Source organism: Leopardus geoffroyi, chromosome C3, assembly GCF_018350155.1.
Source record: "Leopardus geoffroyi isolate Oge1 chromosome C3, O.geoffroyi_Oge1_pat1.0, whole genome shotgun sequence".
NCBI lineage: Eukaryota > Metazoa > Chordata > Mammalia > Carnivora > Felidae > Leopardus > Leopardus geoffroyi.
This window is the reverse complement of record NC_059338.1, coordinates 75,476,319-75,500,145: the sequence shown is the minus strand read 5'-3', so window position 1 is coordinate 75,500,145 and position 23,827 is coordinate 75,476,319. Positions and strand designations below refer to the sequence as shown.

General features: G+C 50.6%; 1 protein-coding gene across 5 annotated transcripts in view; it reads right to left on the bottom strand.

Annotated features, from left to right (window-relative positions):
- Positions 1-6,665: 6,665 nt before the first annotated feature.
- FAM135B (family with sequence similarity 135 member B) overlaps positions 6,666-23,827 on the bottom strand; it is a 281,119-nt gene continuing 263,957 nt past the window's right edge. For 3 of the 5 annotated variants that reach the window (XM_045453573.1, XM_045453574.1, XM_045453578.1), the window contains 8 exons: positions 21,491-23,468; positions 19,464-19,630; positions 15,004-15,095; positions 12,934-13,031; positions 11,478-11,629; positions 9,085-9,195; positions 7,549-7,662; positions 6,666-7,161 (listed from right to left, as the gene is read on the bottom strand). In XM_045453573.1, coding sequence (XP_045309529.1) covers positions 6,956-7,161; positions 7,549-7,662; positions 9,085-9,195; positions 11,478-11,629; positions 12,934-13,031; positions 15,004-15,095; positions 19,464-19,630; positions 21,491-23,468 — 2,918 coding nt within the window. In that variant the 3' untranslated portion in view covers positions 6,666-6,955. The remainder of the gene's footprint in view (positions 7,162-7,548; positions 7,663-9,084; positions 9,196-11,477; positions 11,630-12,933; positions 13,032-15,003; positions 15,096-19,463; positions 19,631-21,490; positions 23,469-23,827) is intronic. The other 2 variants (XM_045453575.1, XM_045453577.1) reach the window with 2 other exon arrangements.

Sequence of the window (23,827 nt, the reverse complement as noted above, 5' to 3'; positions counted from 1 at the left end):
TTCTCAGTGTATTACAGAGAAAATTCCCTCTAGCCAAATTTTTGCCATAAAACATTCCTAAGCTACCCGCCCCCAAATTTTAAAACACCCACTCGACACAGCCACTGTTTCAGACTCTGTTTTCCCTTTCTCCTCTGCCCCTCAACTATCTCTTGAAGTACTTTCAGATCTATTTTATAGCTAAGGAAACTTGACCCCATCCCCACTGGCTTAAAAGCATGCCCCGGAGACATGTCTGAGCTCATGAAACTACTTTGCTCTTGCAGATTCGGAAGGTTACAGGGGAAACATGGACCAATGTCAACCCCTTCCTGCGTCAGAATCAGCTACTATGGATCGGCGAAGCGATTAGAGAAGAAACCGTGAGCTTTCAAAGAGGAACGAGCCCTTCCAGAAAATACTTACTGAACCCCAACTCCGTGCCAGGCAATGGTGAGGGCAGCAGGGACACACTGTCTCTGCATGGTTCCTGCTCTCAAAAAGCATGTACACGTGTGGGAGACCTATAAGGATACAGATGACATCGTGACAATGAATGAGAAAGGAGCGGTTCCTGGAATCCTAAGAAAACGTATCTCTGACGGTAGGACAAGGAGCCCAGATTCATCGGGAAGCAGGGATGAACAGGCCACGAAGCATCTGGTGCATGCTTGAAGCCCCCAGCACAGGAATTGATCCCCGGGTGAATATTCCAGTGTGGGAGTAGCAGGTGTAAATGGAAGAGGGCAGTCTAGCACAACAGTGGAAGGAGAGGCATTACGATTTGGGAAGAGTGGATTTGGGCTAGCGGGACTGAGAGCCTTAAGACGGTGGCGGAGGGACACGGAAGGCCAGCCGACCGCCAGACCGTGCTTACTGACCACGCTTTCTAAGCCCATCTCTGTCACAGAACCATGCTGTCTGCCATCTAGTCCGCTGGCTCTGAAGGTGTCTCCTCCAGCATTATGTTGTAGTGGAAAGCTCACAAGAGTGTGGTTTAGACAATGCAGACTGAGCCTGGGTATGGATTTTCACAAGATGGGTGGCTTTTGTGATTTATGAACTTCTCTGGGTTGGAGGAATCATGGCCTCACAGATGACATAGAGGCTCGGGGACCAAACCTTGAGTCCACCTCTCCTGAGCCGTGAGACCCTTGTTAAGTAAAGTGTAACCAGCATCGTTTGTATGTTGTATGGCTGTGAAACGAAATCCTCTGCATGAAAGTCCTTGCCGACAAACGTGGAGCCCTGCACGCTGTTCCCGTTCCTTTGCTCCTTCATTTGGTAAAAAGGAGCAAATCGGAGCTGAGGTTTGGTTTAGCTCCAGAAGCTCTGAGTCTGTGATGAAGCATGAAGGCTTGAGTCTGAGGACGATTTTAAAGCCATATAATCACAACCACATCTATGGAATGAAAGCACACACATTCTGCACCTCACACCGTGGCTGTGAAGAGATCACAAATGGGAAACAGCCTGTTTCAGACATTAACGAAGCATCACTCAGCAGCTTCCACACATTGACATTTGGTCCAGAAGTCCAGCTCTAGACCGGGGACAGTCCTTTGTGGGACAGAAGGCACCGGGGCCCTTTTCCCTAAAATGAAAATTGGTGTAGAGAGTTCAGCCCACTGTGAAGCAAAGCATATTATTCCCATTCACCTGAAAAGACGCGGGAAGGGAATGGCTTTGCTGTGCTAGCTTTTTAATAGCGCTTTCTAGAGACATCTCTAGCATTATGCATCATGCTGAGGTACCACGGACAAAGCCCTCCCCCACCCCCCCCCCCAAAAGGGAACGAAAAAGTAACAGAACAAAAGAAAAAGGAAAGGAGGAAGGGACACAGAAAGACTTGTAACGTCACTGAAGTTCATCCCTGCTTTGTGACACGTGGATGGAGACCCGTGTGCACAATCCGGAGGATTCCGGAAGGGCAAACTGAGGATGCTAACCATCAGACAGAGCCTGGAGGAAAAATTCATTGTTCCTCCTCCAACGTGGAGGTCCCATGGCGTTAATTTCAAAACTAACAGTGAAAAATAAAACAGCAAATTTTATTATCCCCCCCTAGACCCGTTTAGTGTTTATTTAGGATTGCATGATTTATGCTAATAGCTGCATAGTCCAGTTCGGTACCCAGCACAAAATAGGTACTCAATTAAGGCATGGGAAGAGGAAGCAAATGAAAAAAGAAGAAACAAACAACATGGATGCAGGTGTTAGCACATGCTGCTTTGCTCCATCAGTTAAAGACGGACACATGTCCTCCCTAAGGGTGTTGGAATGGATACCTCGCACGAATGACACAAGAAAGCACAACTCTCCCTCTCTGTGTCATTGCCATGTGTTTTTACACAACCTGTGCAACGGTACACAGCAGCCCTGGTTATCGCCGATGCTCAGAAATATACTCTATAAAACCCAAACAAACATCGTCCCAAGAGCAGACTTTCAATTCAATGGGCATGACTTGGAGGGATGCCATCATCTCGCGTAAGTGAGGGCTCACTGATACTTGGTCACGTCCTAGCCCTTTTCAATGTTTTCGGTCTTCACGGAAAAACCTGGATCACATGCTATTTTCTAGTTTGTTCCTTCCCTTTCACATACTGTGTTGGCGCACCACCACCACCACCCCCAGCCCCATGGGCTCCTTCCGAACTGGCCTTTGCCACCTCACCATGCCTGTGGCTTTCTGCATTCTACCCTCCCCTCTCACGCACACTCCATCACGAGGGGCTGCTTTGCGTTTGTTTCCTTGTGCTTTGTGGCCCATGCCTGGTTCGTGGGCAGCTGTTAGGGAATATCCACGACCGAATGAGGGGCTGTAGCTCTGGGCAAGTTACCTCAACCTGGTGGGGCTGCAGATTGTGCAGTTGTCAACGAAGGGCTCCGTACGTTCCCCGCCCACATAAACATCATACGATCGGGGCGCCCGGTGGCTCAGTCGGTTGAGCATCTGACTCTTGGTTTGGGCTTAGATCATGATCTCGAGGTTGCAGGAGTTCAAGCCCCCTGTTGGGCTCTGCAATGAGAGCACAGAGCCTGCTTGGGATTCTCTCTTTCCCTCTCTCCCTGCCCCCCACCGCCCCGCTTGTGCTGTCTCTGTCTCTCTCAAAATAAATAAATAGACTTAAAAAAATAAACATCAAATGATCAAGAGCGATCAGTGTGGTCACCCCAAATACCAGTGCAGGAATCTCACCTGATTGTTTCCATGCACGAAAAGAAAAAGAGAAAAGCAGAAAATAGTAACAATAATGATAATTACAATAGTTTAACCAAACTGCCATTCCCTCCAGCTTTCTCTCCACGAGAAGCCGGAAAGACACGTCCACTGTCTTCGGAAGTGAGCTGGGGGGAGCAGACGTGGCCCTGGGCGTCCCGTAAGACGGAGGGTTGCATCTGTCCTAGGAGTTAACCCAGGGGAAGGACATGAACACAGGGTTGACAGAGGCCCCGCTTCTGAAACTCTCCTACTAGCGTCAACAGCAAAAATTTCCTCCTGAAAGAGAAGAGAGTCTGGCGTGGTGGCTGACCTCTCACGCCCGTGCTCTGTCACTCTGGGACCCGGACACAGTCTCCATAAGCCCATCCAGTGTGCCGAAGGTCCTGGCCCTCTCCTCGAGCCTTTCGGTCATTCCGTTCCCTGCCCAGGGGGTTCCCTGCAACCCACCTTCCCCAGGACAAGCCTTACTCAGCCCTGTGTCTGGCCTTCGAAATCCTACCTTGCACGAGGCTGTTCCTGACCTCACACACCCCCAGTGTGGGCTGCGTATCTCTCCTCTGAGCACATTCTGATCCCTACCCCCGGGGGGTGCCGACCTACGTCACCTTCCCATCTGAGCAGACTACGAGCTGCTCAATCTTACCTGGACCTCCTAGCACAGCAGGCCCTCAAGACACACTTGCTGAATGAATGAATGAATGAATGATGAATGAATGAAATGATGAATGAGTGAATGAATGAATGAATGAATGAATTGCTGAATGAGTGCCCTTGGCAGTGACCAGCTGTGCAGAGCAAATATCTCACTCACAGCCTTTTCCAGGCCATGAAGACTGGCCCTCCAGCACTGCCTTGCACCTGCCCGTGCCTCACCTTCAATCTATCCAGTTTTCATAACAAGGCTGTGTTCTTCGAGGGCAGGGACTGTGCCTTCTATCTCTGCTCGCATCTGGCATGGCCAGAAGTCCCCCTGCACCCACCTGGGGAGCGCGGTCACCAGCAGGAGCCCATCCTCTCCCCTCCTTCTCCCTGGGGCTCACCTTCTCCAGAGCTTTCAACCTGCCATTGAGGTATTAGTCCTGCCCCCGGTGACGCTAGGTTCACGCCTGCTTTTTGATGTATTTGGCTTGTGAACAACCAATTCCAGTTGATCTCAATAGTAGCGATGTTTATTTCTAACTACTTCCGAGAGACTTAACAAATCGTAAAAACAAAAAACATAAAATACACTGAGAATGAAAACATACTAGACCATTATCTTGGCAGGCATTTTGTTTATAATTTTTATAATAAATAATATAATGTCCCTGTTTTACATTGTATATATATATATATATATTTATGTGTGTGTGTGTATATATATATATATATATATATATATATATATATATATATATATTAGATATCTATACTTCAATAGAAAGAGACATAAAAAAGCCTTTCAAATGAGGCATGACGCACAACACTGGACACTCTTATTTACAATATAGAGATGTAATTTCTACACAATATAATAGATGCTCAGAGGCCAGAGAGGGTTTACAAAGACAGGAGATCACCCCTGTAAAAGAGGGGTGCACCATGCAGCTGGACATTTATTGCCATTAGTTCTTACCATGTCCAGACAGCATATTGAAGTTAAAAATGGCATCTGGTTATTGGAAAAGACGATGGTCATCAGATTCCCCCTGGCTCCATAACCACTGGCTACACGGTCTGCAAATGACCAGGGAGTGACAAGCTTTGCTGATGGGTGTTGGAAACACAAAATGAAATGCTCTCATCGGAGGGGCTCTGCATTTGGCCAAAAAGGAGAAGTTGCTACAAACGTACAGTCCTGCACTGACCATAAACACTCGTCTAGACCAGGAAACACCACATCATGGGCTCCACTGCGGGAACGGATTCCTCCTGGGTTATACACCGGGTCGGCGCCATTCGTGAGTAATCAGAGTCTATGTACATCGGGAACTTGGAAAATGACCCTCAGGACTTACTGATCCCATACGGGTTAAGCCTAGGACACAGAGAAAGTTTGCAGAAGACCCACAGAGAAGCCCTAACTCCGTTGTGTGAAAGTCTGCCTTTGTGGCTCATTCAACTCCATCCCGCCCCACCTGCCTTCTCCTTTCACAAGGAACCCAGGAGTCTACGATCCTGCAAAGTTGCCCACCTGCATTGGTTTCTCGTTGGTCTGCATTTGTTTTGTAAAGTCGCACTGTTAATATGTGAGGACTAAAATTCTCAGATGAGCCAAGATTTGCTTGGTTTTATGACCATGGCACTGGTGACCTAAGGTCACGGTCCAGGTGCTGGGACCGGGAATCTGGTTGCAGGTGATTTTCCGCACTTTAGAAGGGGATTTTGCAGAAACAGGAGCCTCTGTCTCCTGAAGATGGGTCTCTGTGTTAATCATCCCTACTGTCCTGGTCCACGTGCTCCTTTAGTACAACTAGGTCTTTCTCCGGCCTTCCTTTAGGCCAAGAGTCTACACAGTCTATGAGACCATATCAAACATCCCGGTGATTTTCAAAACTTCCCTTAAGTCATTTGCCACTAACTATTTAAGCTGGGTCCGCAATCTGGCTGTTGTCCTCCTCTCTGATCTCACTGTTGTCCCTGTCGTCCATTGGTTTTTATCAATGGTGACCTCTCCTAGCCCTTTATTTTCCTAAGGCAAGAAGACATTTCTATGGAAAGATAACCAGCACCTTCTTAGAGCTCCCCTGAGGTTTGTAATCCAGCACTCCTCCGTTTAGATGTTTCTCCTTCCACGGAGAGAAGCAGCGGCTGGCCATGGTAATGGTTTTATTTGTATTTTTTTTTTTTTTTTTTTTGCAGTTGCATCAAATGCTAACATAGCATTTCTTTGGAGGCGTATCAGCAGAAGCCTGACGCATGTGTATTAATCCCAGCTCCCCCTTCCGCTTTACCCCTTAGATTTACCTTAAGTCCGTTTTCCTGACTACAGACGGAGATTTAAGCAATCACAGAAGTAACCTGTGGGCCAGGGCTCTGCATAGACAGTCTGGAGAAGCAGGTGAAGCAATGAGTTCACCTCGTCCCCTCTAGTTACTTCTCTTTGTAACAAACCTGCATCACAGCATCACCGTTACCCCCCGCCCATACCTTACATCACCCAACCCACTGCTGCTAACGAAACAGAATTGGAGTTTATAAAGCATTCCTTTGCCCCTTGTTGAGAAAACATGAGGAGAGAATGATCGCGTGGGCATCGCACTGTCTCGAACGAGTGGCACATGTGAATCTATCGAGGATTATATGTACACAAATATGTTCCACTTCTGCACAGAGATTAACCTGAGTTCTGAAATGCTTGTATGCACTTAATTGAATCAGAATGATAAAGCTATGAGCTAGAAACATACCGGACAAACCTAGTAAATCAAGAACGATCTCTCTGGGAGCCGGTGGTGGATAAAAAGGTGGGCTCGCCAACTCCCAAGTATTCTGTTGCTTTATTTTGTCATAGTTTCCCTCCATATCTTGAAGGAGACTCCAGGTGGCTAGACAGGTTCGGGCAAAGTCTTGTCTTCTGCGTTACTGTACCGGTTCACCTTTCCCACATCTCCAAAATGGAAGCACCTCGAATGGCCGGTCCCACCCCACCCTCCTTGCCTCGGTGCCTTCCTCTCCGAGCTCTTCCTGGAGTGGCAGCGGGCTGTACAAGGACGTCTCAGCTAAAGCTCTCGCGGATCGCCAGGCTTCCGGCAAGGCCCCCGCCCCCTACTACTTGAAGTATTTGAGCCCCGCCACCAGGAAGAACTTCTCCAGGAAGAGCTCTGAGTCCAGCACGGCGATGTGGGCGGCGCGGCCAATCAGGGCGTTGGCAGTGTTGGGCAAGGCGTGGAACACGTTGTGTCGGATCAAAGTGCAGTCCTTGGCCTCAACCAGAGGGCGCAGAAGGTTATTGATCATCTCCGCATACACGGGCCCTGGGAGGAGGGGAGAAGGAGGTGAAGTCGGGGCAGAACGGGCCAGGGGGATCTGGAGAAAAACACTGGGCCTGCTGGGTCCCCATCCCAGGAGGGGGGGACATCCCAGTGCCCTCAAAGGCGCTGTCGATTTCACGAATTTACTTGGTCTTTTTACATCAGAAAGCCGGGGGAGGGGGGCGCCTCCGTGGCTCAGTCAGTTAAGCATCTGACTGCAGCTCAGGTCATGATCTCACGGTTTGTGAGTTCGAGACCCGCTTCCCTCTCTCTCTCTCTCTCTCTGCCCCTCACTAACTTGTGCCCTCTCTCTTTTAGAAAAAGCAAAATCCATATAAAAAAACAATCAATCAGAAAGTTGGTTAAAAAAAAACATTACATGTGGCTTACCCGTGTGTCTGTCTTTGAGGGCAGTTTTGCACATCTCGATCCGGGCTGAATGAAATGGCACGTAGCGATCTTGGGGAGAAGCTACCAGCACGACATTTTTAAAATACTGCAGACCTGAAGGAGCCGGGAGGGTGCCTTTCACCAGGCGGCTCCCCCTGCCCTCCTGGTTCGCACACACTCTGTGAACTTGCCCCGGGAGAGGGGAAGAGGGAAGAGCAGCTGGCTGTGGCACTGTTGTCCCATTAGCCACAGATGCTGAAGGGACGCACGGAGAGAGCTGCTCTCAAGGGGGGGGAGGGGAGCTGCAGGCAGGTGACAAGGGAACCTCTCTGGGCAGCGGCACTGAGTGCATGAGGAAGAAAGCCAGTGCTGACTCCACCTTCTCAACGGACAGCCCCAACCTGTGGGGCTCATCCCGTCACCCGCAGGAGGAAGACGGCCTCTGAACGCGCCTCCCTGCCTGCAGCCAGTCTCCGGCACTGGGACAGGGGGGCCGAACGGCACAGCGTGTCCCTTCGTCCTCAGACCCCAGCACGGGCCAGCAGACACTGCCCCCCAGGCCCTCAGCTCAGTGCCCCTCCAGCAAGGTGGGACCTCTCATCCCAGGTCACATCCCAAGACCACCCTCTGGGGGCCAGCCTGCCTCAGTGGCTGGCGGATACAGGGCAGGATCGTAAGGACCAGCCGCGTGTCCCACCTCAGGACAGCTCTGCAGGGTCAGCCCAGCTCCCGAGCTCTCTGTGCCGACCACACCGTCGTCCAGCTTCCCCTCCGCCCTCCTTGCCCCCCGGGGCCGGGGGGAGTCCGGAAGGCTCGGTGTGGCACAGACACGCGGTGGACAGGACTTGCCCAGAGACCCACACCAGGCGGCAGCCACGCCGGACTCACATTCAGACAGGTGCAGACACGTCAGCAGGGGCAGCATTCACAGGACCACGGGGAGGGGGACACGGGACCGAGGCTGTGCCAGGCTGGCCTGCCCGGCAGGACTGAGCAGGCCACCCGGTCACCTCTCTGCTCCCTCCCTGGACACACAGACCACTGCTGCTTTCCGCTCATTCCCACAGCACAGACGGGGACTTCAATACCTCTGTGCGTCTCCTAGTCCACTGGGAGCGAAGGTGTGACTTCAGCCCTGCCTGGGACAGACTCCTGTCTCCCCCTGCACTGCCCACCCGAATGGACAGTACTTATGTGCCCTTTCTGTGGGGGGATCCCGACCTGGGAAGGAGCAGACCCAGGGCTTGTGACTGGGGCACAGACGGCTTGGCAGGAAGTAGCAGCCACAGCTTCTGTGTGCCGAGAGGACCCCTACGCACACCTCGGCTGGTCTTTGGTGCCCTTCCTCGGGGGCAGCTGAGTTTGTGAGTCGCTGTCGGGCTCCCTGTGAGCTGAAGAGGCTGTGTGTGCTGGGCCTCCTCACTACACCCTTCCCTGAGCATGCTGACGCCGTGGTGAAGTGATCTGGGGTCTCACGGCTGGACCCCCAGCTCCCACTCGTGACCACAGCCACGTGCTGTGGAGGAAGGCCCTCACCTGTTTTCTGGCTGAGTTGGTAGAGGAAACATTTGCGTAGATCAGCATTATCCCTGAAGGTCAGCTGCAGAAGGGACCCGGATTTCTTTAATTTCTGCATGAGCCACAAGCCTAGAAAGACAAAAACGCAAGAAAAGAAAAACGAAAGAAAGAACATGAAGAGAGCAAATAATAATAATTGGGGAGGGGTTAACGTGAAACTGTGGTTTTTAGTGAATTTTAAAATAACTGGGAAGTAGGCACTTTGGCAATTCTTGGGAATTTGGCAATTCTTCCCAATTCTTGGGTAGTTGGGGTAAATTTTTCTCTCAGGTACCTGTGGCAGGGTTATAAAATCAAATGATACGGCGATCAGCTTTAGGAGTCCTGACACTTCCATACCCTTCGGCCCATTTGACCTCCTCCCATAAATCTAGCCAAAGGAAATAATCCCAAACGCAGAGCTGTAGGTAGGAATGGTCCTTACAGATCCACGTAGCACACAGACAAACTGAAAGCAGGCTTCCATGTCAGAGTCTATCCCTGACCTTGGTTATGGGGGCACCAACGCTGATGGGGACTATGACATCACCACGACAAAAGTGAGTTTCATACAAATGCAAGGGAATGAATACAATGCGGTTCTTTTTGGAACATTGCAAGATTATAATTGTGAAAAAAGTGAAATGTGGTTTAAATCACTTGTTTCTACCCAAAGATGGCTTCCCCGGTTTGTGAGGACAGAGAGAACGGCCAAGGAGCCGTCTTCCATTTGTCATGATCATTTCCAGTAATGCCCTTAAAATAACGGAAAGGCAGACAACCAATCTGCCCCATCGGTGAGGAAGGTCAGCAGCCCAGTCTGCCCTGAGGGTCAGGCAAGGTCAGGGGAGCAGTGGCAGGGGGCTGGGAGCTGGGCAGGGCGCAAAGAACCTCGGGGTGGCCCAAGGTGCCACCTAATGGATTGGGGCAATCGGGGACCACTGAAGTCTTTGTCAGGAGCGTGATCTAATAAACTAGCTGCTAAATGAGACCCGATGCCTTCCTTGGGCTCCAACAGTCACCGGCCCCTGGGGAGCATCCGTGCGATCTGCTGGTCAGTCCACCCCCATCACATCCCTCGGGGCCCTTCATCATCAGGCTTTTGCTGAGAGCACCACTGTCATCTTCTGCCCCTCTCCGTCATCCTGCGTTTCTGTTGTTTGCTGATTACACCATGCTTCTGTGCTATTACACACACTATTTCTTCTGCACCAGAAAACGTGTCCCACCGTTCACTACCCTGGAAAGTCTGCTCATTGTCCAAGATTCATTGAACCTTGCTTCTTTACCCTCCGTGGTGTCCCCAACCTGACAGTACAGAGGAAATTGTGGGAGCCTCAAAGCTGCGGGCCGTGCCAGTGAGAAGTAGAGAATCCGGCTATGGATGATGCGTGTGTGTGTGTTAGCAAGCTTCTTCTTTCCTTCTGCTTAATCCTCAACAATTCTCACACGTGCGCGTGCGCACACACACACACACCACTGCACACAAAGAGAGATGATACACATGTTTACAGACATGCAAAGGTACACAACATACACAGTCACATCATAAACGTATCCATGTCTCAAATGCATCCATACAGACACACAAACAGACACACATACACAGCCCCATTTTAAAAAGTAAGGATGGGGCACCTGGGTGGCTCAGTCGGCTAAGTGTCCGACTTCGGCTCAGGTCATGATCTCACAGCTTGTGAGTTCGAGCCCCGTGTCGGGCTCTGTGCTGACAGCTCAGAGCCTGGAGCCTGCTCTGGATTCTGTGTCTCCCTCTCTCTCTGCCTCTCCACCGTTCACGTGCACTTTCTTTCTCTTTCTCTCTCAAAAATAAATAAACATTAAAAAAAAAAAAGGAAGGAAACTAAGTAGCAGAGAGATGAAAATGTCTTGGCCAGAGTCATCATGCTGAAGGCTGAAAGAAGGTGCCACCTGTGAGGCAGGAAGTGGGGCCTCCCTGGGCCCTGAATCTGCCTGCTTCTTGGTTTCAGACTTGCAGCCTCCGGACTGTGAGGCATACACTTCGGTCGTTTACAAGCCACCTGGTCTGTGAGGATGTGTCACCACAGCCCGAACAGCCCCAGGCCCCCTGCCCCCTCCACACTTCTGTGCCTCAGTCTCTTCCAGCCACGACCCAGGGGCATCACGCTTCTGTTCACAGATGAGATCCTGGGGCACATCTAGTCTGAGCTCACTCGACTCACAAACGAGAGGCCCTCTCTCCGAGGCCAAAGCCTTTGCTTGGCATCCCGTGCCTGAAGAGGCTCTGAAGCCACCAGATTCCATCGAGGAGAACATCTGCTTCTGTTTTCATCTTCCCACTGCTCCGAATGGATAGCGGGGGGCAGGGGTGACGGGGCTTGGGCGAGTCTTACCTGTACTAACCAGCGTGCTGTTGTTGTACAGGGTCCCCAGGTGAGGCCCGGACAGCGACAGGAATGTGTGCAGTTTGTTGAGGTAATACCGGAACCGGGGCCGCGTTAGGACTGACCGGATGATGATGTTGCCAAGGGAGTGGCCAATGAAGCTGTTAGGACAGAAACGGCGCGTGAGCGTGGCCTCAGGAGGCCAGCGGCTGGGTGGGCGGCACCACGGGGTCCGCCTCCCTCCCCCACCCCGATTCGGGGAAACAGGTAAAGAGAATGGGGGCTGCTAGCCCATCCTCGCTGGGTTTCCAGATTCTGGCCACAGTTCGCCTGAGACGGAGGCCTTGGGAGCGAGGCCGCTGTTGCCCAGTGTGGCCGGAAGTGCGGGCATGTGGCCGGGCTCTGCGTTATTGCAGCATCCCTGTGTGCCCTCTGTGTCTCCTCCCCAGCCACCCGGGGGTGCTTTCTGAAATACACACTGGGCACTGAACCATCCTGCTCGTTCACAGGACGAAACCCCATTTCCTTGGCCCGGCTTATGAGGCCCTTCACGACCTGACTTCCGACGGCCTCTGCAATGTACTCATTTCTCACTGTCATTTCACACTTATTGAGTCGCCCGCTGTCGGCTCATGCCGTCTGAGACCCTCCTACATGCTCGGCTCCAGTCACACGGCCACTCACACATCTGTGGACCCAACACACCGTCATCATCCAATCGAGGGCCAGTCGATCGAAACCCTAGCACATGAGAGGTATGCAGCGCCCCACCTCTGCTCGTGATGAGCGTAAAACAGGCCACGTACGGAAATGAATGGGAGTCTGCGAGATTGCTTTCCCTTGCTGGTGGCCTGTGACTTTCACCTCATCTCTACGGGCCTCTGACTCCTCATGGTGAGATATAGAAGGGACACTTTGTCTCTGAGGCCTCAGCGGGCTAATGCCCATGGAAGGACACCCCACCGTGTCCACAAATGGCAAATGCACAAAGACACAAGCCATTTACTGCCACTTGGATCGCGAAACATTTCAGCCAAGCTAACTGCCACAGCGGAAGGAGGGAACGAGCACAGATGGAAACCTCTCACCAGGCAGTGACGTGTTCCGCTAGGTGCCACAGGATGCCGGGGCTGGTCCCGCCTGGCGGGTGGGGAACCAGAGGCTCCGAGATTTGGGAAGCTTGCAAGAGTCTGCATGGCCCAGTCGGTACTCGGACGTGTGAGTGTTAGAAGAATAACGGTTCAAACCGAGGGATTTTTGTTGGAGCCCAGTCCCTTCCTACTGAGCTACCCAACGTTCCTCCTCCCCCACTCGCTTCCGCTCCGGGAATCGTCTACCCCAGTAAGTCACAAGTTAGCCTATCACAGTGGCGGACAGAAGGCAGTACGCTGAAGCCGTATGCAGCCAACATCCAGGAAGGTCACCCTTCTTCCCCCAGCATTAACTCCCTGTGGCTTCCTCTTACCTAATTCGGGATATGGAGAGGTTGTACAGCTGGATGTGCTGAATGATCTCATCCAACAAGCGATCTGTCATGGTATCAAAGTCTGCAAATGTGTCCACCTGGAAGAGGAGAGAGGGGACGGCTGTCGGGCGGGGTCTTCCCTGGGGCACGGCGGCACGTTCTGGGAACTGTGCTGGGATCACGGGGGGCGGGGGGTTCAGCGCCAAGGAAAGGGGCTCACAGCCCGGGGCTCTAAGGAGGACACTCGGGATGCTGGAGAACCCTCAGTCAGGAGGGTGGCTGGAAACCAACGGGAGAAGCAGGATGGACGGACCAGGCAGCTCCTACCGCCACGTCGCGTGCCAGGCACTGCACGTGCCTGCTGACTGCTGGCCCCATCGCACCAAGGAGACGGGCTCCGAGGGTGAGCCCTGTGCCACCAGGACTCGCACCCAAGCCTGCCTGGCCCCAGAGCCCTGCCCTCTCCCCAGCTCAGCCTCGAGACCGCACTCCTAGGCCACGTCCAGGGAAGGATCCAAGGCCATCAGTGACTCCACACGGATTGTCAGAGGACATGGGCATCAAAGGAAGAGGAGAAACGTCATCCGTGTCTTTGAAAACCTTCAAGGGCGGGCATGGGGAAGACAGGCTAGGTTGGTTTATATAACTTCAAAGGTGAACTTTCGGAAACAGATGGGAACCCCGGGGAGGGAGATCCAGGGCCAACATGAAAACCATTTCTCACTAGTGGAACTGTCGGCCAGTGTCATGGGCTCCCTGCACCTGCACGGGGCACCAGCTCCAGAGGTGAACAACAGGTCTTACGAGTATTCACCAGGGTGGGGAAGAAGAGGAGTGGAAAGCCTTTGGCTCACTGCCACCTGCCATTCAATGGTCCTTGAGGCTCTGGAGGGATGAAACGCTCTGGTCAATGTCTCAGTGTCACAGAGGGGGACAGAACCACGTCTGCAGGCCAGCTCTCCTGCTTACAGGACCTGTGCCCGGGACTGTTCTTCCCCAGTGCAAACCTGTCTCCTCCAAGACCTGAAGGCGGACCGTGCAGCCTGCTCCTTAGCCGCAGTGTAAGGATTCGGTAAACTATTCGCATCACAGTTAAGACAGAGGCTGCTATGTTCGAGACCCCCCAGCCTTCCAGGCCCTGTTTCCTCAGCTGTGTACTGTTAACTTAACAGGGGTTATTGAATACATGGTAGCAATTATAAGGGCAGAGCTGACTTTGATGAGAAATGTTCTGGAGGACAGAGTAGGTTTAAAAACTGATAGCAACTAGGGCGCTTTCATTTGCTTATTTTTTAAGCTTTTTTTTTAACTTTCTTTATTTATTTTGAGAGAGACAGAGAGAAGGGGAGGGGCAGGGAGAGAGGGAGAGAGAGAAAGAATCCCAAGCAGGCTCCACACTGTCAGTGCAGAGCCCGACACGGGGCTCGAACTCACGAACCGTGAGATCATGGCCTGAGACGAAATCAAGAGTCGGAGGCTTAACCGACTGAGCCGCCCAGGCACCCTTGACCAGGGTGCTTTTAAAGGGATGTACTGGAAACCCACTTGCTCATGACATTTACAACTTTCAAGAAATAATGACAACAGGTCACGGAATATAATCATTCCTGAGTGACCACCCCCACCCCCGACACACACACCAATTCATGACTTCTGTTAGATCCAGTCCAATGGTCCCCAGGGCACCCTGGTTAAAACCCTCTGCCATGAGGGCTGCATCACAGGGGCTGAATTACGCCTGTGACAGCCCCCTTCACCCGGTAGAGACGCAGGGACACTCCCATCATTTATGCCCTATGGGTGACAGCTCAGAGGCCAAAGGCACCTGACGGACATCTTTTCACTCCGTACTATTTCTGCACCCTCCAAAAGGAAACAATGACTCATTTCTTCCCAACCCATCTGAGTGCTGACCGGTGCTCTCTGGCAGGCCCCTCTTCTAGCTGAGCGTCCTTGAACAACCAGGGTGACTTTAGGGGTTTCATATAGGACATGATTGAGGGATTCTTTTAGTTCTGACGTGGGTTTTTTGTTTTGTTTTGTTTTTGTTTTTTATTGTTTTGGTCATACCTGATTCTTCTCGGACATTAGGAAGTCCAGCTTTCCTTCCGGAAGTCCCAGCTCTATGAAAGTCTTCACCAGGCGGAGGTCGGCACTGTTCCCTAAAAACGAGAGACATCCCCACCCCAGACCCACGGTTACTCATATCAAAACTGACACACAAGGGATTCAGCTCCCCCTCTTCTCCGATCCCCCCAGGTCCCATTTGTTCATGAAGCAGATAATAAAACAAGTCCAACCTAGAGGTCCTGTGCTTCCCCCCACCCCCCAATACAAGGTCACGGCCTTTCTAGTAGTCCTACCTCAGGGGAATTACTCCCTGATCCATGACCGTGTGACTCATGAACATTCCACACACAGAACAATCACAGATACACTCACTCCTCCTCCTCTACAGATACTTCTGTTCACGGCAAGGGGTGCCACTTGCTGGCTGATAGGACACGATATGACATCTACATGTCCCTCCTTCAAGTTCCTGCTTAACACAAAGTCTAGTTCTGCCACTTACAGCCAGCAAGTCCCCCAGACTGGCCAGTGGGGGCATAGTTCTATCTGCAACAAAATGACAATCGTCCTTGGGAACAGGACTCATGCAAGTGCCAGCTTCATGGACTCTGTCTGGTCCCCAGTGACCACCGGGACAGAGGAATGACAGCTTAGGAATGTGGGGCATCTTGTAGCACCCAACGTAAAAATCACGTGGAGAATGCATCTAATAGAACAGACTAAGCTTCGTATTCAAGTATTCTTAGGCGTACATTTCAGGCAGACTATGGCGCTCAAGTCCATCTTAATGGATTTTTGACCTATTCCTCCAATGGGTCCCTGCAGAGTCGAAAGCTAGAAGCTGGTCGGTGGATAGACAGGTGACCTATTTTACCATATAACCAGAGTTTCAAAGTAGTTTGTAAACCATCAGTGATAGATCTGAGCCTAATGAGCCACTCAGGCGTCCCTCTTCCTATTCATTTCTGACAATACAATTAGGCCCTTTGGTCCCGTCATTGTTCTTATTTAAAGCTACCTACTGACATTCCAGGACATGGCCTTCACAGAGAAGAGTAGCAAGTGTTTATATTCAGCATGAGGAGTCTAAGTAAGGGACGATAATGTCCCCTCTCCTTCAGCCGCTGAGAGAGAGAGAACTCGCTGTAGCTCAAAACATTCTCAGAAAATATGATTGGACAAGGTGTTACACTGAGGGTGTTTACAAGCCTAGAAATCTTGGGCTTTGGGGAACATCACGAAGAGTTGTATGAATACTCATAACTCTTACCAACTTCTTCGGTTCTCTATTGATATAAACATATCCTGGGAAGTGGAATTTGAACAAGTGGGTCCTGTACAACCCTGTAGAGTCTGGACCTATGTACCTGGAGCTGAAGAAGTGACCTTCAAAAGAAACCCGCGTGTGGGGCCCCTGGGTGGCCCAGCTGGTTGAGCGTCCGGCTCTGGATTTCAGCTCAGGTCATGATCTCAGGGTTGTGGAACTGAGCCCCGCGTAGGACGCTGCACTGGGTGTGGAGCCTACTTGAGGTTCTCTCCCTCTCTCTCCCTCTCTCTCTCTCTCTCCCCCCCCCCCCGCCCCTTCCCTGCCCCCACTCTCCCTCTCTCTCCTTCTAAAAAGCAAAACTAAAAAAATAAAATAAAATAAAAAAGCCTGTGTGTGATATCACTTGTCTTTCTGAAGATCTTCTGCCCAGTAGATAAGCCTGTACTTGTACTTGTCAGCACAAGGTTTCTGACTTCGTTCAAACATTGGTGAAGCTTCTCTGCTCCTTCTCCAACAGGCATGGTGGGAAAAAAAAAAAAAAAAGAACAAAAGCCTCTGGCCTGACAAGCTTCCTCATTTTAAGGAAGAGATTGAGGGTCTTTCTTATTTTAATTCACTATCAGATAAGAGGGGCATGTGCCACATGATGCTGACCCTTGCTCCCGTGTCACGTGGTGCTGACGAGCGAGAAAGTCACTGTGTCTGCGGCCCTTCTGATCGGAAGTCCCACTTAAAATCAAGTCCGTCTTCAGTAGCTTCTTACTTTATGAGACAGACGCGTGAGTCTCAAGCACCGTCTTCTGACGGTGGGGCCGCTCCAGTAAGATTATCTTCGTTTCACTGTGATTACTTTTAGCATTGCTCTCCTGGGTGGCAAGTGATTCCAGGATTTTATTTGTGGTAGTCATCTGACGTTTCTTTTTATAAAATAAATACATTCCAAAAACACACCAATTGCAATATGAAGTTTGGAGTCATAGTACAAGGTACCTGGGTGGAATAAAACTGGGGAAGGGTATGTGAACGGCTGGGATTTGGGAAGTGCTGAAGTCAGCGCTGAGCGGGGACAGCTCACTGGAGGGAGAGCCTTGGGTGACCAGACACAGTGGTGTGGGATGCACACATCCCTGGGAAAGGCAGGGAGTTGATGCAACCGCAGGAGGGAGAGGGCAGGAGGTGATGGCGGGGAGGGTAGGAACATACAGGGCTTTTCATGCTAGGAGCTTTCTGAGACAGGAGTTTTATCTTCTGGCAGCTACAAAGAAAAGTTTTCAGTAATGGACTGGCATGACCAGATCCTTTTTAAATTCCTATTTATTTATTTTGAGAGAGAGAGCACAAGCAGAGGAGGGGCAGAGAGAAAGAGAGGGGCGGAGGGCGGAGAGAGAATCCCAAGCAGGATCCATGCTGTCAGTGCAGAGCCAGATGCAGGGCTCGAGCCCACGGACCATGAGATCACGACCTGAGCCTAAATCAAGAGTTGGACGCTTAACCAACTGAGCCACTCAGGTGCCCCTTGACAAGATCTTTGTAAAAGATAACTTAAACGGCGATGGGCCCGACGTTTGGGCAGGGGAAGAGATGAACTTGTTGGCATAACGCAGAACAAAACCATGGGCTCTGGAGCCTCACAGCTCCACTGGTTTTCACCTTGGCTCAACCACATTAACTGTGGGAACTTACACACGTTACTTAGCTTCCCCCCGACTCAGTTTCCCCAGTGATAATGGGACAATAACAACACCTACTCTGCAGGGCGGTTGTGATGATCAATGGCATTCATATGTGTCAAGTATCTTGAAGGATGTCTGGCCCCTGATGAGTCGATATGATAAACCAATGCTACTGCTGCCTCGCCGCCCTTCATCTTCCTCCTCTTCCTCCCTCCTCCCCCCTCCACTTCCTCCCCCTCTTTCTCTTCCTCCCCCTCCTCCCCTTCCCCCTCTTCTTCCTCCTCCTCCACTTCCTCCTCCTTCTCTTCCTCCTCCTCTAAAATCTATTGTTCACTACTGGATTATTGGACACTTCACCAAATAGACCCGTTAGACTGAGTGTCCTGCTACCCAAGACATATGGCCAGACAATAAAACGCATTAGCCCCCAGGTTGAAAATTAAGAGTATAAAGAAGAGTGTGTCCTGGAAGGACAGCATACCACCACTCCCTAATAAATTGTCAGCAGAAGACTGTGACCACAGGTTTTGCCACTCGTCACCTATGTTGCCGCAGGGAAGTCCTTTCTCTTGCCTGACGCTAGTTATGCACTGGAGTCCATACAAAGTGGATGTCCAATCATGTTCCACATTCCAGCTTTCAGATCAATTATGATGTAAACTTGAGCTTGAGGAGAACTCAGACACCCCGTACCTCTAGTTGATCTGATTGCTTTCTTCAGCCAGGTAGGGAGAAGTTGAAATTCACGAGGGGAGGCAGGAGCAAGTTCTTGCCTTTGGTCCAGGCTGAGCTGGTAAGTTCTGTTATCTTACAGCACAGCGCCTTTGGACTGACCTCAGAAACCCTAAAGAGACCTGACACTGGGGACTAGGTCATTTAGGGGGCCGGGTAGGGAGGAGCCTTTCCCCCCTCCCTTCTCTCTTCCCTTGGACCGCACTGGCTAATCTCACAAAGTTAAGAACTTTTGAAGATCAGGAACCATGTTGGGTCTCTGCAATCCCAGAATTTGGTACAGTGCCTGGTGTTGCCCCATAAGTGAGAAATGAATAAGAGTAGGCAACAGCATAGCTTGGGCCACTAACCTGAGCCCCTCGAAATGAATCCACTGAATGTCTCCCCTCCTTCTATTGACTCATGGGTCTCATTATTCCACACATTCATAACTACTCATGCATCCCATTAATATTTCATTCCATCCATCCATCCATCCATCCATCCATTCCTTTATTTTTGTTCATTAGTTCCATTCATTACTTATTCATTTCTTCCTTCCTTCATTCCAGTAATTATTCCATTACTGCATTATTGCACTTTTTTATGTATTTCAGTTACTTAAAAGATTTTTGTGTCAGAGATCTCATCTTTGGGCACAAGGCCATGTCATTTCCCCAGACCAACGTGCCACCACTCCATGGTTGCTGGTGACACAGTTGAACTAGTACCTGACTCAAATTAACTCATAAATATCATAAATGGTTTATAGTACAGAATTCTGCGGAGGAAACCTTTTTGGGACTCACCATCTAGGCCATGGACACAGACTACCAGGTGAATCCCATCTTCCAAATTTTCTTCCTCTTCCTCTGGTGGGAAATACGGTATATCAGAAGCTAGTACAGATAAGTCACTGTACAGAAATCCAGCAATCTTCAGTTCTTTTTTAAATTTTTCTTTGGCCTGATAAAAACTGGAGAATACACTAATTAATCAGAAGCCACGCTGTGTGTGCCATGTTGAGCAGGAGATGAGTTGAGCTGGGGAGTGGAAATGATGCACATGTACAAAGAAGTGTCTGCGAGCAGCAAAGGCAGGATATGAGGCCCCGGGAGATGCTGGTAAGGGAAGCTTTTTCCTCCACAAGGAGCCAGGAAAGCATCCCGGGAAAAGCGTTACTGGCTTGGTTTCTGCAGATTTCTATGTGGTTTCTGCATGGAATGGGACTTTTAAGATTCTGTTCAGCTCTAGGGATCCATGCGATCCTTGAAAAGATCTCCCCAGAGGGAAAGTTTCCCAAAGTGGCCCACAAGGCTACCAGGGCTTGGACTCCACCTGCTTCTCAGCAGCATCTCCCAGCCTCCAAAGGGAACACACTGCTCATGTTTCCCTGCGTGAATTAAGTTCGCTTACTCCTATGTCTTTGTGCATTCAGGCCTGTCTGAGATGCCTTCCCACCGGGTTTGCCTGATTCTTGGACAAGGTGGTGGTTGAGAGCACAGACTTGGGAGTCTGACTGCTAAGGTCAGAATCTCAGCTTTGACATTTACTAGCTGTGGGCCACCCACGTAACCTCTCTGCATTTCCTTTCCTCATTTATAAAAGGAGAAGACACGATTATCTAAGTCATAAAACTATTCTGTATGTTAAGCGATATATGCAAAATGCTTAGAACAGTCCTCCAGACTGATTAAATAGTAAAAACCAATTACCTATTACCAGACTTGTCACCATCATCATCATCGCCATCATCACCACCACCATCAGCACCATGTGTCTTGTATTTGCTCTGTAGTCGTGTCTAAACTTTCCCCTAGCCACCGTCTCTATGCACACTCACTACCCAGATTGGGTCCTCCTCCTGGCTCAGCTGTGCACACACGGGAACCATCCCATCTACCCAGCTGCCCTCTCTCACTTCTCTCGTCTTTCCGTCTCCCTGTTAGGCTGGAAGTACGGTGCCAGCCAGGACAACCCAACCAGGCTTGGGGCACTGCTTGTTCTCTATTTGCTAAACTGACAACAGGAGCGTAATAGGTACTTAATGTTTTTTATAAGTAAGGGATCCAAAGTTTACCTGCCTGTGCAATCTCTTTCGTGGATACCATTAATAGGTAACTCTCCATCATTTTGTAGGAGAGTAATCAAATGATTCCACGATATACTTAATCAAATGTATAGTTCATAGATGAGGGATCACTATGAATACAAACCCAATGAGAAGATGCAGGGATGGGTTTTGGCATTGCAAAAGGGATGATAAATGTAGGAATTGTACAAGGGGGCTTAGGAGGTAAATCTGATGAAATTTCCCCAAAGCCTCTTAAGGAACTGCCCTCTCTACGTGCAAAGATAGAGGTAGGGTGACAGTCGTAAGAGAATTGTTTCTCATAATAAAAACTAAGAATAAAACCTTAAATGCCCATCTCTAAAGGAGTTTGTTAATAAGTCGAGCTATACCTAGACAATATTGTTTAAACGTTAAAATAAGAATGCAAAAATAAATCTGTAAATATAGAAAAGTCCCCAATATATTAAAGTTGAAAAAAAAACCTTAGAGTTTGTATAGAACTATCCAAGTTTGGCATAAGAAGAATATATAGGGATGTACGTAGAAAAAAAGTGTAGAGAACTTACACAGTGGCTGTATGTGAGAGAGGGGCTTACTGAGCGTGTTGACTTACACTGTCCTGTATCTCGGACTTGTATGATAGAAGCATATTACGTTATCTAAGTCGGGAACTAACTCCTATCTCGACGGATGCATGGAATTGAGAAATATGTGGGCAAACCCAAATCTGTGCTGGGGTGGGTAAGCCATCAGCAAGCTCACCTGAACATCCTCTCACTGACTTCTTCCTCCAACTTGCTGGAATGAGTGGAAACGACTCCAAAGGAACCCAAAGGTTGGTGAGTGATGGGCAATGGGGTCTGTTTGGAAGCGAATCCGGCCCTGGCAGGGGTCTCCTTGGGCACAGACGAGAAAGGGAGACACGTGGCAGTGCAAGACACGGACAGGTTGACCACCTCCACGGCTTTCAGGCTGTCCAGGGTGAAGGTCTCTGCCGGGGGCAGGTGGGACACCATAACGGAAGTGCCTGCCCTTGGCTCTTGGTCTCCTAAGACCTGGGAGTGAACGGAGTGGGTCACGGTGGGGCACGCAGTGCCCGCTTCACGCCCAGCCTCCAGGACAGCATTGGCTCCCTTGCTGAACTCTGCATCATCCATGATACAAGGTGAGCTGTTCTGTTTGCCTGCTGAGCCCAGGTCGACGGTGTCAGCAACTGCGGTATAGTTCAACGCAGGCACTGTACGGTGGGCAACAGTCTCATCATCTGAGATGCTGCTGTGGGAACGAGCTCCTTTCTCCAGTTTCAAGTCCTCAGGCATGCCCTTTGGGGTCTCCTTTAGAACTCTAGGGAAAGATCCATTCCCAGGGTTTTCAAGGGCTATGATACGCGGTATTTTTAAATGAAGATCTTTGGTTTCCACACCTGGAGGGTTCTCCGTCCTGCCATCAAGACAGCAAGGTCCTTGAGGCTCTGACTGACTCTCTTTACCTTTGGGGATGTCTATGTAACCAGGGCCCTGTTGGCTGTCGGCACCTGAAACCACCTGTGCCCCAGCGTCCCGCGTCCTGGATCCCGGGGAGTCTATGGTCTTGACGGGCACGGTGCAACTTTCAGCAAGAGGTCCACCTTGCTGCATGGCGTCTGTGTCTCCAGCAGACTCCTCTGGGCTACTGATCTGGGGTGCAGATACGGACTTGGTCAACTTGGTGAGGGCCAACTCCCGTTCCTCCTCCTCAAAAGGCAAAGAGCTAATGGAGGTGAGGGACGCCTGGATCCCGCTCGGCAAACTCGTGTTGCTCTCCGTGTGTCCGCCCTCCAAGGAGTTCCTGTGCAGGCCGTGTCTTCGAAGCAGATGGTGCAAGGCTTCCCGGTCGCTGGGTAACTCCGGGGCCCTGCTTCGTGCCTCAGACCAAGCGACAGAGCTCGGCTCACTCTCAATGCCTGAATCGGAGACGACGGAAGAAGATCTCTTGATGACCCCAGAGAGCACCGACACTTCCTCCTGCTCCTCTGAGGGAGGGTCCTTTGGGGAAGCCCTAACATCCAAGGGATCCCTCAAAGCAGAGTTCAGTGGATCGCAGGGCTCAGAGGGGATGAGCTTCAGGCTTAGCAGCACCACCTTGCCCTCTCGGTCTGCAACCTTTCCTAGAGGACTTAACTCACGGAGTGTTGTTTTCTCTGAAGAGATGGCATGTGGACGACTTGTACCTGATACCTCCTTGCCCGGCGCAGTTCTGGCGGGTTCATAGTTATCTCGGGAGTGCCCACTCTCGTGCTGAGCACTAACAACCACCGTGGGTTCAGCGCCGCACGGGTCCTTATTGCTAGATTTCACATCAATGTAGGTGAGTACCGGGGGCTGGCCATCCTCTGGACCCGGCCTCCTTCTGGGCAGGTCCTCATCTGCCAGGGGACGTGTTCCAACATCGGCCCTCGGGCCAGCCCAACATTCATCTTCAGGCAAACCTGCCTTGTTCTGGACCTCACCGATTGTCAGATACACCTGAGATTCGGAGCACACATCCGTGTGTTTTGGTGTAGTTGCACTGTCATCTGCCTCTGGACACCTCAGAACTTCCTCGTCAGAGTCCATCTGGGGTGGTTTCATGGCGGGCGAGACAAGGTCTGCCCTAAAAGGTGATTTTCTATTTACAACAGGGCTCTCTTCTCTGTCTTTCAGATTCATTATTGCGGGACTTGTTTGAACATCAAAATTAGGGGAAACACTCAAACTGTGCCCTACAAAAAGAAAAAAGAAAGAAGAATGTTTGTCATTTATGAATCTATGTCCACAGATTATCCAGAAGCCTGACGGTATAATCAAAAATTTGGCTGAGCTTTGTTCCTGGTTCCTGGCGGACAAGCCCTGAACTCGTGGAATTTCCCAAGTGATGGAAAGGTCTTTGTTACTTGTGGCTGGCAGGCCCTGAAGGCGTATGCTAGCCTGGTGACTCAAGATGAGCCCTTTAATAGTTTATGCTAAGGAAATGAGTCAGGATGGGGACTGGCCAAGCGAGAAACACCAACCACTGGTCGCCAGATAACACCGGGACAATCTCCCAGGAGAGTAGTTCAATCACGTGGCCAACGATTCAACC